Source organism: Vulpes vulpes, chromosome 10 (assembly GCF_048418805.1).
Source record: "Vulpes vulpes isolate BD-2025 chromosome 10, VulVul3, whole genome shotgun sequence".
Classification (NCBI taxonomy): domain Eukaryota; kingdom Metazoa; phylum Chordata; class Mammalia; order Carnivora; family Canidae; genus Vulpes; species Vulpes vulpes.
Window position 1 is genome coordinate 55,839,835 of NC_132789.1, and position 13,067 is coordinate 55,852,901.

Below are 13,067 nucleotides of genomic sequence, written 5' to 3' on the forward strand. Positions count from 1 at the left end.
TCTCTGTGTCTCTCATGAATAAATAAATTAAAACTTTAAAATAATAATAATAATATAAATAAATAAAATAAAATAATAATAATAATAAAGGTGAAGCTCAGACTTAGACTGCCCAGGTTTATTTTATTTATTTATTTATTTATTTATTTATTTATTTATTGAGCATGGAGGGGGTAGGGAGAGAATCTCAAGCCAACCCAGGCGCTGAGCCCGAAGCACAATCTCCCAGCCCCTGGGATGGTGACCTGAGCTGAAATCGAGTCTGACCGTCAAATGACTGAGCCACCCAGGCATCCCTAACCTGCCCAGGTTTAAATCTAATTGTCATCTAACAAGCTCTGCAATCCTGGGCGTGACCTCCAACCGTTTACTCCCTTTCTCCGTCTCCCGGACGCCTCGCCGCAAGGATGCGCTTCCCGCAGCATCAGGCACCTAACCTGCACGTTACCTACTCGTCCAAGCGCACAGCGTGCTATGGGGAATAACATGGGGAAAAGAAAAAAAAAAAAGAAAAAATCTATGGACTATCATTTTGTTATCTTGGGGGGGGGCTTCCATTTGCTTTTTCTTATCTTTCCCTAGCTGCATTCGCCGTTCGCACACAGGAGGGGGACCCCAAGACTTCGGAGTCCTCCAGAGAGAAAGGCTAGGAACACAGGTGTTTCCCTGTGTCCGGCGCGGCTCGGGTGCGCCCAGGAAGGGGCTGGTCCCCGCCCGCCCGTCCGCCCCTCGGACTTCGGGACGCGAACCTCGACGGCCCCGCGCCTACCCGGGTTCCATCCAGCTGCTCTCGGGGCAGCGGGGCCCGACACCGCCCCCGGCCCCGCCTTCTACCCTGGCCCCGCCTCCAGCCCCGCCCTCTGCCGCCAGCCCCGCGCCCACCCCGCTTCCAGTTGCTCTCGGGGCAGCGGGGCCCGACCCCGAACCCGGCCCCGCCCTCTATCCTGGCCCCGCCTCCGGCCCCGCCCGGCCCCGCCTTCTACCCTGGCCCCGCTTCCGGCCACGCCCTCTCCTCGCCAGGCCCCGCCCCCCGACTTCGGGACACGAGCCTCGGCGGCCCCGCGCCCACCCGGGTTCCAGCTGCTCTCGGGACGGCGGGGACCCGGCCCCGCCCTCTATCCTGGCCCCGCCCTCTTCCCGCCAGGCCCCGCCCCCGCTCGAGCGCAGATCCCCTCCGAGGTGATTTACATACCGACCGTTTATTGGCCACCAGAAGCACTCGCTCTTCTCATTGGCTGACGCTGCTCCGCGGTCACAGGTCTCGTCATTTCCGCTTCCGGCTCGTCTCCGGCACCATGGCGACCGCCCGGGGACTGCGGCCGCTGCTGACGCTGAGCCGGTGTCGCCGCGGGCGCGGAGGAGCCCCCGGAGCCCGAGTGAGTGCCCGCTCCCCGCGCCGGAGGGACCCCGGGGCTCAGGAACGGCGGCGCTGTCGCGGGTGGGCGCTCCCGGCCGCGGTCAGCGTCTCCGTCCCGCCTGCAGGCGCTCGCGGGGGTCGCGCCGGGCGCGTCGCAGGTGGACAACAGCTCCGGCTTCCTGGGGCGGAGGCCGCACCGCCGGCATCCCGGCGTCCTGCAGCTGCCGTGCGTGCGGGTGCCGCCCGTGCTGGCCGCCGCGGCGCGGGCGCTGCTGCTCGGTGAGTGGCGGGGCGGGGCGGAGCGAGCCCCGAGGCGGAGAAGGGGCGGGGGCCGGCGGCACGCGGCACGCGGCTGACGGCGCTGCATCCCCGGCCCGCAGAGAGCTCGCTACCCGGCGTGGAGGCGCAGGTGCCGGCGCTGCGCAACTACCTGTGGAGCCGCCGTGTGCCGGTCGAGCCGGAGGAGCTGCAGAGGCGCGCGCGGCGCCTGGAGGAGCGGCTGCTGGAGGACGCAGGTGGGGCCTGCAAGAGAGTCGGCCGCACGGAGGGCCCGCGCCCGGTCGAAGCGGGTCCTCCGCTGCCCTTGCCTCTCCCAGGCGCCCCGGGTCGGGACGGCCTACGTTTGTGTTCCGGGGACGCGGCTCCCTAGCGGGCCCGGAGGCCAGGCAGGGCTCAGCGAGCCGCTCTCACCACCGTGAGCTTCTCCATCTCACACACCGCCTTTATGCATCCCGTGCTCCCCACTCTCCCCTCACCCGGTGCAGCGTAGGCGCGGGGGGTTCACGGCCCCGCAGACCCAGGTCATCCTGAGCCCCAAGACTTCCAGGCCCTTCCCTCTCGGAGCGTCGGAGACGCCACAGCCCGGAGAAAATCCACAGAATACCGTGCTTCCGCGATGCTCTTCAATCTTCGAGACGCTTCCCTTTATTTTTTTTTTTAAGATTTTATTTATTTATTCATGAGAGACACAGGCAGAGGGAGAAGCAGGCTCCACGCAGGGAGCTGGATGCAGGACTCGATCCCGGGACTCCAGGATCACACCCTGGACCACAGACAGGTGCTAAACCGCTGAGGCCCCCAGGGATCCCCAACACTCCCCTTTAAAAGAGCACAAAGTCGGGGATCCCCGGGTGGTCCAGCGGTTTAGCACCTGTCTTTGGTCCAGGGCGTGATCCTGGAGTCCCGGGATCCAGTCCCACATCGGGCTCCCTGCATGGAGCCTGCTTCTCCCTCTGCCTGTGTCTCTGCCTCTCTCTTTTTCTGTCTGTCACGAATAAATAAATAAAATCTATAAAATATAAAAGCACAAAATCTGTGGGGTGGGGTTGGTCTTGATGAACGAGCTGCCGTTAGACGCAGGCTACAGTCTGGTTCAGCGTGGCGGTGATGGTGCTCACGGTTACTCCTACCTGAGATTTTTTTCCCCCCCTAGGTTGGGCTTCTCATGAGCTTTGAGGTTTTGCCCAGGATGGGAGCTGCAGAGGACGTGGGCAGGCCGATCTTCAGCTGTTGGATCTGAGCCCTGTGCGTCCCCGGTCCCCACCGTCGATTCTTGTTCTCACCCTAGACGTCCCCCCGGCGGAGGAGAGGCTTCGCCAAGCCGTGCTGCAAACCCTGCGCAGAACTACCTACCATTGGCAAGAACTGACGTAAGGCGGACTAGAAAGGCTACAGAAGGGGAAAGAAATCTTGTCTTTAGCTGGAGACTGGGATGGCACAGAGACACAGTCCGCGTCTGGGAGGCCTGCCCAGTGTGTAGCTCAGGACCCCTCCCTTCCAAGGAGTGAGAGTGCTCAGCCCGGGGAGTAAGAGTTCTCCCCTCTCCAGAGATTTCATGCCTGTGGGATGGGCGTTATTCCCTGGTGGCTGTGACTCTGGTTTTTCTGGCAGCTACAATGAGAGACTGAGCCTGGTGTATATGGCGGCAAGACTGGATGGCGGCTTTGCAGCAGTCTCCAGGGCGTTCCATGAGGTGAAAGCCCCTCAGCTTCCAACCCTTAACCATCACTTCCTTTATGCATAAAGTGGTCTCCTGGGGTACGATTCTAGGAACATTGCATGCACTTTTATTTATTTATTTATTTGTTTGTTTATTTATTTAAGCAGCTCAATTTATCCTCTGAAAGGATTTTGTGACCCAAGAAGGGTCTAAAAATCACTGTTTCAGGAGGTTCCTATTGTATAAAGTGTTTCCATTGATTCTCCACGAACATTCACATCTCATCTGGCCTGCCGTACTCCCCTGATGCAGAGGGGCCCTGGAGAGGCATCCGCTGACTCTGCTGTGGGGTATTGTGTATTTCTGCAGATCCGGACTCGAGTTCCCGAGTTCCAGCCCCAAACCCTAATGGACTTTGGCTCGGGTACCGGCTCTGTCACTTGGTAAGTCTCTTTCAGTCTGTCAGTTCTAGCTCTAGAGAGCCTGTGTATGATACCCCAAGACACTGGGAGACCAGACGGGGAGAATAGGAGAGAGTAGGGAACTAGAATGTTTAGTCCCTCGGATCGGGTAAGGCGTAAGAGGGTATGTGGATTAGGGCCAGAACTTAAAGGAACTTCTGATGAGCAAAAGACCTATGTTTAGGAAGATAAAAAAGAAACGGAATTTAGTCCAGGGCATATCACCAAGATGGTTTTTTTGTTTGTTTTTTTGTTTGTGTTTTTGCCTACAGATAGTTTTTTGAGTCTGCCCTTTTTTTTAAGGAGTCCTAAATGAAATAAGAAAACTGCTTTAAACTAACACTCTGTTTCCCAGGGGTGGGGTTGGGGGCAGAGGGCTCTCGTAGGGATGACACTGTCACGAGAAATGGTGATTCACATTTTGCCACCTCAGGGCCGCTCACAGTGCTTGGGGCCAGAGCCTCCGTGAGTATATGTGTGTGGACAGCTCAGCTGCTATGTTGGATTTGGCAGAAAAGCTACTGAAAGGTGAGGACAAAGGATAAGGAAGGGCTCTTGTGAAGTTGGAGGAGTTGAGCAGGAACTGGAAAGGGTGTTTTACCGGGGAGTGGAGGGGGGCTAAAAGCTGAAGAGGAGTCTGATTTCCTGCGAGCTCACAGCCGAGCAGAGGGTGGTGGAGGCCTTTGCTGGGCCATGGATGGGTCGGGTAGGATTGAAAGGACAGCTAACCCAGTCTCCCCGGCCCTTTGCAAGTTTGCTTACCTTTTTGCATCTCGCCCTTCCCTAATGGCGTTCTTCATCCTCGGGGGCGTGTTTCTTGCCGAGACGTCATTTTTTACCTACGCACTCAGCGCTGCCACGCCTCTGCTTCACTCCACAGGTGGCTCAGGGTCCGGGGAGCCTCACGTTCCAGGTGTCTTCTTCAGGCAGTTTCTCCCTGTGTCACCCAAGGCAAGTGACGACCTTCGGAGAATCTTAAATGTGGAATTTGGCAGATGGAAAACTGACTTCAGTTTTGCAACCCAGCCTGGAGTGTTAGAAGATAGAAGAGAACAAATACGAGGGGAGGGAAGTTTGTGATGCTCCTGGAAGGGCCGGGCCGGGGGAGTGTCAGGTCCGTCATGCGCCGCGTCTGGGTTCTCAGGTCCAGTTCGATGTGGTGGTGTCGGCCTTCTCCCTAAGTGAACTGCCCAGCAAGGCTCACCGCACTGAGACCGTCCAGACCCTGTGGCGCAAGACAGGTCACTTTCTGGTGAGTTGAAATCCCTCTGCCCTTCAAGTTGTAAAGCAGTCTCACGGGTCTCCGCGTTTCCTTCTCTCTTGTCTCCGTTGGAACTTGACCGTTGTTCTCAAGTGTAGGTGCCTTCATCCCCCTTTTAGGCTCTGCAGCCCCACCTGCTGTGGGGACGGCCCTTTCCTTTAGGGCCCTCGACTCCCTCGGCGAAGTTCCCGCGGAGCTGCTAGCATTTGTGTCCTCGTGTAATTCAGGGCTTATGCTTATTCTCCTTTTTGGTGAGCAGGTATTGGTAGAGAATGGAACAAAAGCTGGCCACTGCCTTCTCATGGATGCCAGGGACCTGGTCCTCAAGGTAGGATTCTTTCTCCTTTCACCCCTGCGCCACCATCTCGCCAGTTAGCGCTACTCCCTTGCAAGTCGAAGAGCCTCACTGCTCAGAGTCCTGCAGGGGTGGGGTGACGCTCAGGGTGTTAGGCACGCGCACTCCTTATGGTGCAGGGGGGTGACTAGCCAACCAGGGCCTGCGGGCACATCTGGCCTCTCACCCATCTTCGTATGTGCCATGTGGCCTGCGAAGAGTGGAGTTGACGAATCAGCGGAGAAACTGGTTTTGTCTACTCCCTGGGCCTTTAAAAAAAGAAAAAGTGCGCGGACCCCTGACTCGGCATTGCTAAGCCAAGAACCTTATCTTCTGGGGATGGTGTGAGCCAGTGGATGATCGTGAATTGAATTGTCCTGCAGTGGGACCTTTCTGCGAGTAGAGGTTGCTGACAAGGGAGAGCACCACGCTGCTACGTGCTGAGTCCCTGCTTTACTCCTCCTGCAAAGAAAAAGTCCTTTGTTTGGAGTATTAGAGAAGCAGCCAGCTTAACTCAAGGAGCCTAGTTAATCATTATCAGAATTGAATGTTAAAGGAGGCCTCCATTTACTGAGTGCAGACGTTTACTGAGTGCAGACGCGGAGTTAGAATACACCCCTCAGACCCAGCCTGATTTTTTTGATTTCAGGGGAAGGAGAAGTCACCTCTGGACCCTCGACCTGGCTTTGTCTTTGCCCCGGTGAGTGTTGTCTCTGCCTTTCCATCACGCAAAGACCTGAACTCCGCTGTGGCCAAGAAGAGTGAGAGGGTGAAGCTGAGCCAGTCTCTGCTGTCTTGTGTCCCCATTCAGTCTCGGTCTTGGTTGTTCCCCGCTCTCCCTGCCCCTGGCTCCTGTGCCCACATCTCCCTTACCCTGCTTAACTCTGCCACTCTGAGTTTTCAGTTGTATGATTCTCTGGTTCTTTTCCGTGTTTGCAGTGTCCACATGAACTTCCTTGTCCCCAGTTGGCAGCCTCTAAACCTCTGGCCTGTAGCTTTTCTCAGGCTTACCACTGCATCCCCTTCAGCTGGGTACGTATCCGGAGAACCTTACAGCAGAGAGAAAATAGTCTAAGGGGGCAGATGATAAAGAGTCTGAGGCGGGCAGAGCTGGGGAAGTCAGCGAAGAGCCTGGAGGTTTGGGGGCCTGGGTGTGCATGGCTTACAGAGTATGAAAAGGGCTGCAGGGACTCGGGGGGGGGGGGGGGGGAATGTCATGATTTTCTTTCCCATCTCTTTTCCCTTCAAATCGTCTCTATACCCTTATCTCAGAACAAGAAGAAGCAAAAAGAGGAGAAGTTCTCGATGGTAATTCTTGCCCGGGGGCGTCCAGAGGAGGCTCCTCGCTGGCCGCGTCTCACTCAGCCTGTCCTTAAACGGCCACGCCACGTGCACTGTCACCTGTGCTGTCCAGATGGGCACATGCAGCACGCTGTGATCACAGCCCGCCAGCATGGCAGGTACCAAGGCTGTGACCAAAGTTGGGGACAGCTGGCAGGACCCTGCAGCCCACACTGACCTCTCTTTCCCGTAGGGATTTGTATCGCTGTGCTCGCGTCAGCTCCTGGGGAGATCTTCTACCCGTGATCACACCCTCAGAGTCAGAGCTGCCCCCGTCCCCCGCTGAAGACCCTCTGAGGGTCAACAAGGATGCATAACAAGTGTTTTCTTCCTTAGGCCTGCCAAGGCTGAAGCTACCTGGCATCCAGGGTGGGAGCGCTGGTAGCCCTATGTGTTCTCGCTTTAGAGGTTTTAATAATAATAAAGTTTTCAAAACATAGAAATGGATCTCATGATTCTTAAAAGGTCCAGGGCCTAGTCGTCACGTCCTATCCTATGACAGGTGTTCGATGCCCGCGCTCCCACACGGACCCCAAGCCCACCTTCTCCAGTAAGAGTGCCGCTGCCTCTACCAGAGACCAGGACTCCCGGGGAAGTGGTGAGGCTGGTAGGGAAAGCTGCCCCCAGTCTCCGGGCACCGGCCCAGTGGGCATTGGGCTGTTAGGGGGCCACTAAGAGGGGGAGCCAGGCTGCTCAGTCTGTGGTTTCTTCCCTTTTCCTTCTATCTCTCTCAGGGTTCGTCAGTTCCCCAGCCCATTTTCCTCAAGAGCTGATCGCCACGGAGCCTGAGTTTTCCATCTCTACCCCCATAGATCCAGGCAGGACCCTTCGGTTTGCTTGGGTCGTCTCTCAGGTTTTCGCTCAGCCTCACTGTTTCAGGGCTAGAGCAGCTTTCTTCGCCCCAAAATCTCAGCCTCTCTCCCCCAGGACATGGTCCCGGCCTAGCATGGCTTGATTTTCAAACTTTTCAACCTTAAGATGAGATGAAAGTGAGGTGCGTCCAGTAGAACCCAGTCCTTTGTCAGCTTGGCGGTCGGGTACGGTGGTCTCTGGTGACGCTGCGCAGCTACGGCTCCCAGACGGGGTGCCAGGAGGGCTGGTACACTCACAGCCACTCTGCTTCTCACATCCCGTACGGCGTGTGGCAAAGTGCGTGACTTCAGCACTTTATTACAGAATAGACTTGGGTTAGATGATCTTGCCCAACGGCGGGCTTGGCATCCAGGTGTCCTGAGCACGCTGGAGGCTGCTCTCAGCTCAGATCGGCCGCTTTGGTGCGTTGAATGCACTGCAGCTTAGGGTGGGTCCATCGGGATGTCGTCCCATCGTGAGCCGGGGAAGCTCTACGTGTATCTGAAAACCGGCCCGGTCAAAAGCTGGAACAGCATTAATACTGTAATGCTGGAGATTCCACTCCCCCCACAAACCTGGAAATCGCCATGCCTGGAGCTGTGTTTCTGAGGTTACAGGAGAGGGGAGTCCCCTCCATAGAGTCCCCACAGCTTGGCGGCCCCACCTTTCAGCCCCACCTCCTTACCTGAAGGTGGCCTCAAATCCCCTCTGAAAAGGTAGGGTTCGGATATCAGCACAATGGACCCACGAGACCTGTGGACATGGGCGGGGTGGAAGGGGCACGGAGGCCTGAGATCTGCTGCCCTGAATGAGGCGCGCCCAGGGGTCTGGGAAGGACCCACCCTAGACTCCCACCTGGCGTTGGAGCAGTCCCAGGCGTGAAGTAAGAGCCTCCGCAGCCTTGGGATTAGTCATGGCCCCGAAGAGAAGACACAGTGCAGGCTGTGCCTGGCAGGGAGTCCGGAGTTTCTGGTTTCCCGTTCTGGAAGCGGGGGGAGGGGCCTCCCTGTAGGGGGAGGGCGGGAATCTGGGGCAGGGCCCCAGGCAGCTATGCAGGCTGTGCAAGCAGAGGCAGCGCAACAGAGGGAGGATCCCAGCAGCCTCCTGGACTCGAGAGAGCAGACACCAGCGCTGACCACCTGCTTCCACTCTCCCGCCCCAAACCCTGCAACTGCCACTTGCCGCTCTGAGGCATCTGCTGCTCCTGCCCCCCCAGGATGGAGCCTCTGCTAGGAGCGAAAATTGGCTGCCTGTTGGCCTTGCTGCTCCTCACCCTGGGCTGCGGCCTTATTCCCATCTGCTTCAAGTGGTTCCACACTGATGCAGCCACAGGTACCCCTGGCTGCCTCCAGCCCCGAAGCGGCGGCCTGGCCGCAGCCCCTGCCCGTCCCGAGCCCTTGCTCCGAGGCCCTCACCGTCCCCAAGCCAGGGACCCGGGGTGTTGCCTCCGGCTCCTGTGCACCTGCGCTGTCTCACGGCCACCGGATTGTGACTCCTCCTTTCCCTAGGCCGTCACCGCCGGGCCCTCAGCCTCCTGGGCTGTGCCTCCGCGGGGGTCTTCCTGGGAGCGGGGCTCATGCACATGACCGCCGAAGCCCTGGAGGGAATCGAGTCCGAGATCCAGGGGCTCATGATGCAGGTGAGCGGTGGGGCGGTGAGGCCGGAGCGATAAGCAAAATGAGCGGCGGAGACGGAGACGGGGACGGCCGAGGACGAGGGCGGGAGCCAGTGAGAGGCCCGCTCTGGGGGCGTGAAGGCCAGTCGCGGGGGACGTGGAGAGGAGCCGAGCAGCTGAAGGGGCAGGAGGCAGCAGAGCTGCCCTGCCCGCACCTGACCCCCCGCCTTTCTCTCCCTAGAACAGGACGGAAAGGGTGGGCAACGCCTCCGAGGATTCCGACTCTGCTCGGGCAAGTACCTCCATGGGCCCCTGCGCCAGAGGGGAGCAGGCCCAGAGGCTCCTGGGGGGACGGTGTCGGGAAACCGGGCGTCCCCTCTGCTCCTCAGCCAACACCCCAGAGGGAAGGGGAAGCCCGCCTGCCCCTTGGATGTGTGGGACCCCAGGAAGAGCTCTGCTTTACCGTCGGCCTTTCTCTGGCCCCTTTACCACGCCTCTCGTTCCCCAGATTTCTAACTCTGTCACCTCGTGTCCCTTGGTCCCTCCAGGATTCTTGTTGTTGCTGCCCATCCCTGCTCTTGGCTTCCTTCCCCTGGCCCTCTTTCCGCCCAATATGCTGCATCCATCTGGAAGCATCTGAGCAGAGGGGCTAAGGCCGCAGGCCAGAGTGAGAGCCAGCAGGGCAAGCAGGTGGCCACTTTCTACAGATCGGTCGTCCCTCGCCTCCCACCCCGTGGCCGCCCCGCATACTTGGGGCTCTTCCCCTCCCGCCTCACAGCCCCTCTTTGCGTTCCCAGATGGGGTACCCCTACGGAGAGCTCCTCATCTCCCTGGGCTTCTTCTTGGTCTTCCTCTTGGAGTCGCTGGCGTTGCAGTGCTGTCCTGGGGCCACTGGAGGAACCACGGTGCAGGAGGAGGAGTGGGGTGGCACTCATGTCCCGGGACTGCACAGCCACGGACCGCCACCCTCTCCCTCAAAGGGGCCCCTTGGGTCCCTCATCCTCTTGCTCTCACTGTCCTTTCACTCGGTGTTCGAGGGCCTGGCCGTGGGGCTGCAGCCGACGGTAGCGGCCACGGTGCAGCTCTGTCTGGCTGTCCTGGCTCACAAGGGGCTCGTGGTGTTTGGCGTGGGCCTGCGGCTGGTGCGGAGAGGCGCTGGAGCCCGCTGGGCCGCGTTGTCCATACTGTCGCTGGCTCTCATGTCCCCCGTGGGCCTTGTCCTGGGGCTGGCTGCCACTGAAGGGGACCCTCAGGGGGGGCGAGGCTTGGCCCAGGCTGTGTTAGAAGGCGTGGCTGCCGGCACCTTTCTGTACGTCACCTTCCTTGAAGTTCTGCCCCGGGAACTGGCCGGCCCCGAGGCCCCTCTGCTCAAGTGGGGCTGTGTAGCTGCCGGGTTCGCCTTCATGGCCTTCATCGCCTTGTGGGCCTGAGAGACTCCTGGCGTCGGGTGGACCTACCAGGATGGCCACCGTGTTTCAAATGGCTTTGGCCTCCTCCGCTGAGACTATGAGACGCGCACCAGGCCTCATCCTCCTGAACCGGACCACGGCCTTCTCCTACATGAGCACCCACTTCTCCTCCAGGCCCGGGAAAAGGACGTCAGAGCTGGGTGCCTATAAATTGGACAGTTGATGCAAGGACCATCGCTCCAGATGCGACTCTCGCCCACTTATGCGACCGTGTAAAATAAAATGTCCGGTTTACCCTTCCCCTTGAGCTGTGCTACTCTTCATTCCTCCGGGGGGCCCAGGAGCTGCACACAGTGGCGGGATAGGGAGTGGAGAGGCTGAATGTTGGGTGTCGTCCTCTCCTGTGGAATCCGGGCCCCTAGCCATCCTGGGGGCTGCGGGCCATGCCCTCCACACCTGGGAGCATTGCCGAAATTCCAACAGCCCGTTCCTGCCTGACCCACAGGTGTTGAGAAACTGAGCCAGAGTTCTTAGCATTTAGAGAGAAGGGATGTAAAACCAAACCATGGGCTCTAGATTTTTCCCTACGCTCCCCACACCCACCACCCAGTACCTGCTATCAGCCAACCGCAGCGTGTCCAGCAGACCAGAGAGCAGGCGAAGGAAAGCCTGCCTCCACACCTGGTTCCCGCTGTGCACCCCGAGCCTGCATGGCCGCGGGGAGGCCGTGGCTCTTCTTTGGGCCTCTGTCCCCCCCCCCCCCACCCACCCTGGCGCCTTGTGCTCAGGGATTAAGAAGCACTGCGTTTGCAGAGGGAGAAAGGCGCCACATAGATTCCCAGGGTGATTACTGGGCTTTGCCACCAAACGGCTTTCCTCGGGTCCTCTCTACCTGGCCCTCGGCACCCTGGCCCCTCCCCGCTAGGCCGTCTGTCTCTCCGTGTGCAGACAGGGCCTGGACAGGAGCTGCAGCCTGGGGTGATGGGGGGCGGGGGGCTGGATGGGAACTGCAGCCTCAGGGGCAAGGACAGGGTCTGGACGGGGCTGCGGCCTCGGAGGGGGTGGGGGCTGGACGGGGCGTGGACTGGAGCTGCAGCCTGCGGGGGGCTGGACCGGAGGGGTGGGGTGCTGGATAGGAAATGTGGCCTCAGGGGCAGGGACAGGGCCTGGATGGGAGCTGCGGCCTCAGCCTCGGGGGCAGGGACAAGGGGCTCCACAAGAGGAGGCGGGGTTGGGGGGAGGCCGCCCCGCTGTCCTTCTCCATCAGCCACCTCCCGCCCCTGTCGGCCTTGCCCAGCCTGAAGCCAGAGGACAGAAACCTCTGCCGATGCGCAGCAGGTGGCTCAGCCTCCTGGGGCACCGGAGGCCTGGAGGGCCGCACCCAGATGCCCTGCTGCCTTCACCTGCAGGGGCCCTGCCTGGACCTGGGGGGTGGGGGGTGACTGGGAGGGGCCAGCTGCACAGACAGCGGCAGCGGGGCACAGGGCTTTGCGGGGCTACAGGCCCGAGACCTGAGGAGGAGCACACTGGGCGCCGGGGCCCTGCCAGTGCTTCTGGGCCGCTGTGGCCACAGGTGCCAGGACGTGTGGCCGCGGCCCGCTCGCGCCTCCCCCGCCCGCGGCCCTCGCGGCGCCTTCAGCCCCGGTGCTCTCCCCTTCCGTCCACCACTCCCCTCCCTTCCCCGGGACCCGAGGGCCCCATGGCGCCCTCTTCAGGCCCAACCGGGTCGCGGCCCAGAAGCTACAGAGCGGCTCCTACGCCCCAACGGCGGGATCCAGCGTTTTCCCAAGCTCTGCAGAGGCCGCTGGGCCGGGGAGCCAAGCAGGGGGGGCTGAGATAGGGAGACTGAGGCAGCGGGCCGAGTCACTAGGGAGGGACGTGGGCGGCGGGGAAGGCACCCCCTCCCCCCGCGTTGCGTGCTCTGCGGCAACACAATCAGGGTCCTAAGGGGATGAGGAAAATAAAAGAGATGGGGACAGGAAGGACACAGTGGATGACGTCCAAGCAGTGCCAGCTTATTCAAGGTTCTACAGCATTATATAGCATAAGCAAAACAAAGATAAGGAAGTGTCCATTCTTAGCATATTTGTGAATCCCTCCAAGCTTTCCCTTTACCAGCATGCAAGACACACCCAAGGCGCAGAAGATTTAGGGTCCTGGTTAATAGATAAGCTTGTTGCTCCAGGTGTATATACCTCGAAGGAACATTGTATATGGTTAACAGACCAGCAAGGACAGCACAGATCCCTATTTAAGTTTATAGCCAAGCCAGAATAAATTGTATCTATTGTGTTATGTGGGCGATCACGTAGAAACCAGCTCTGAAAACCATTGCTCAAGCCCTTTCTCAAGCGTCAACCAACTATTCACCCTTTAGGCTCCCGCCGCGCCTTTTGAGTGAATGAGGGACGCAAGTCCGGGCCTGGTTTGGTTTAGTTACTCCTGCTAGTCTGTGGCCGCCCACACCCCCCACCGCGGGCTGGCCTGGAAGGTGGGGG

General features: G+C 59.5%; 2 protein-coding genes and 1 long non-coding RNA gene across 8 annotated transcripts; 2 read left to right on the top strand and 1 right to left on the bottom strand.

The window, feature by feature from the left end:
• The first annotated feature begins 1,228 nt into the window (after positions 1 to 1,228).
• METTL17 (methyltransferase like 17) lies at positions 1,229 to 7,136 on the top strand. Of its 3 annotated transcripts, none has more exons than XM_072724300.1 (14): positions 1,229 to 1,636; positions 1,738 to 1,872; positions 2,299 to 2,414; positions 2,925 to 3,006; positions 3,248 to 3,329; positions 3,666 to 3,739; positions 4,191 to 4,285; positions 4,638 to 4,708; positions 4,902 to 5,009; positions 5,278 to 5,346; positions 6,002 to 6,052; positions 6,292 to 6,384; positions 6,625 to 6,812; positions 6,887 to 7,136. In XM_072724300.1, the coding sequence occupies exons 1-14, from the start codon at positions 1,296 to 1,298 to the stop codon at positions 7,008 to 7,010; spliced, it is 1,629 nt and encodes a 542-aa protein (XP_072580401.1). In that variant the 5' UTR covers positions 1,229 to 1,295; the 3' UTR covers positions 7,011 to 7,136. The 3 variants fall into 3 exon arrangements, with proteins under 3 accessions (XP_072580401.1, XP_072580402.1, XP_025847873.1); XM_072724301.1 differs by having other exon boundaries at positions 1,230 to 1,636; positions 2,323 to 2,414; XM_025992088.2 differs by lacking the exon at positions 2,299 to 2,414 and having other exon boundaries at positions 1,246 to 1,376; positions 1,483 to 1,636.
• Positions 3,422 to 9,017, bottom strand: LOC140594208 (uncharacterized). The gene is made up of 4 exons (XR_011994864.1): positions 8,401 to 9,017; positions 8,231 to 8,298; positions 4,520 to 8,046; positions 3,422 to 3,931 (listed from the first exon to the last, which is right to left on the bottom strand). It is a non-coding gene; the product is annotated as an uncharacterized lncRNA (long non-coding RNA).
• Positions 8,613 to 10,869, top strand: SLC39A2 (solute carrier family 39 member 2). Of its 4 annotated transcripts, none has more exons than XM_072724302.1 (5): positions 8,613 to 8,877; positions 9,054 to 9,184; positions 9,402 to 9,452; positions 9,709 to 9,850; positions 9,958 to 10,869. In XM_072724302.1, the coding sequence occupies exons 1-4, from the start codon at positions 8,763 to 8,765 to the stop codon at positions 9,811 to 9,813; spliced, it is 402 nt and encodes a 133-aa protein (XP_072580403.1). In that variant the 5' UTR covers positions 8,613 to 8,762; the 3' UTR covers positions 9,814 to 9,850; positions 9,958 to 10,869. The 4 variants fall into 4 exon arrangements, 3 of the variants coding, with proteins under 3 accessions (XP_072580403.1, XP_025847875.1, XP_025847874.2); XR_011994863.1 differs by having other exon boundaries at positions 8,716 to 8,877; positions 9,407 to 9,452; XM_025992090.2 differs by lacking the exon at positions 9,709 to 9,850 and having other exon boundaries at positions 8,716 to 8,877.
• The last annotated feature ends 2,198 nt before the right edge of the window (positions 10,870 to 13,067 follow it).

Excerpts from the sequence above, each read along its gene's own strand:
- METTL17 (XM_072724300.1), top strand. The coding sequence starts at position 1,296 with ATGGCGACCGCCCGGGGACTGCGGCCGCTGCTGACGCTGAGCCGGTGT. Across the intron at positions 1,873-2,298 it reads GCGGCTGCTGGAGGACGCAG|ATTTTATTTATTTATTCATG; the intron begins GTGGGGCCTGCA and ends TTTTTTTTTAAG. Across the intron at positions 4,709-4,901 it reads TTCTCCCTGTGTCACCCAAG|GTCCAGTTCGATGTGGTGGT; the intron begins GCAAGTGACGAC and ends CTGGGTTCTCAG.
- SLC39A2 (XM_025992090.2), top strand. The coding sequence starts at position 8,763 with ATGGAGCCTCTGCTAGGAGCGAAAATTGGCTGCCTGTTGGCCTTGCTG. Across the intron at positions 9,185-9,401 it reads TCCAGGGGCTCATGATGCAG|AACAGGACGGAAAGGGTGGG; the intron begins GTGAGCGGTGGG and ends TTCTCTCCCTAG. Across the intron at positions 9,453-9,957 it reads AGGATTCCGACTCTGCTCGG|ATGGGGTACCCCTACGGAGA; the intron begins GCAAGTACCTCC and ends TTGCGTTCCCAG.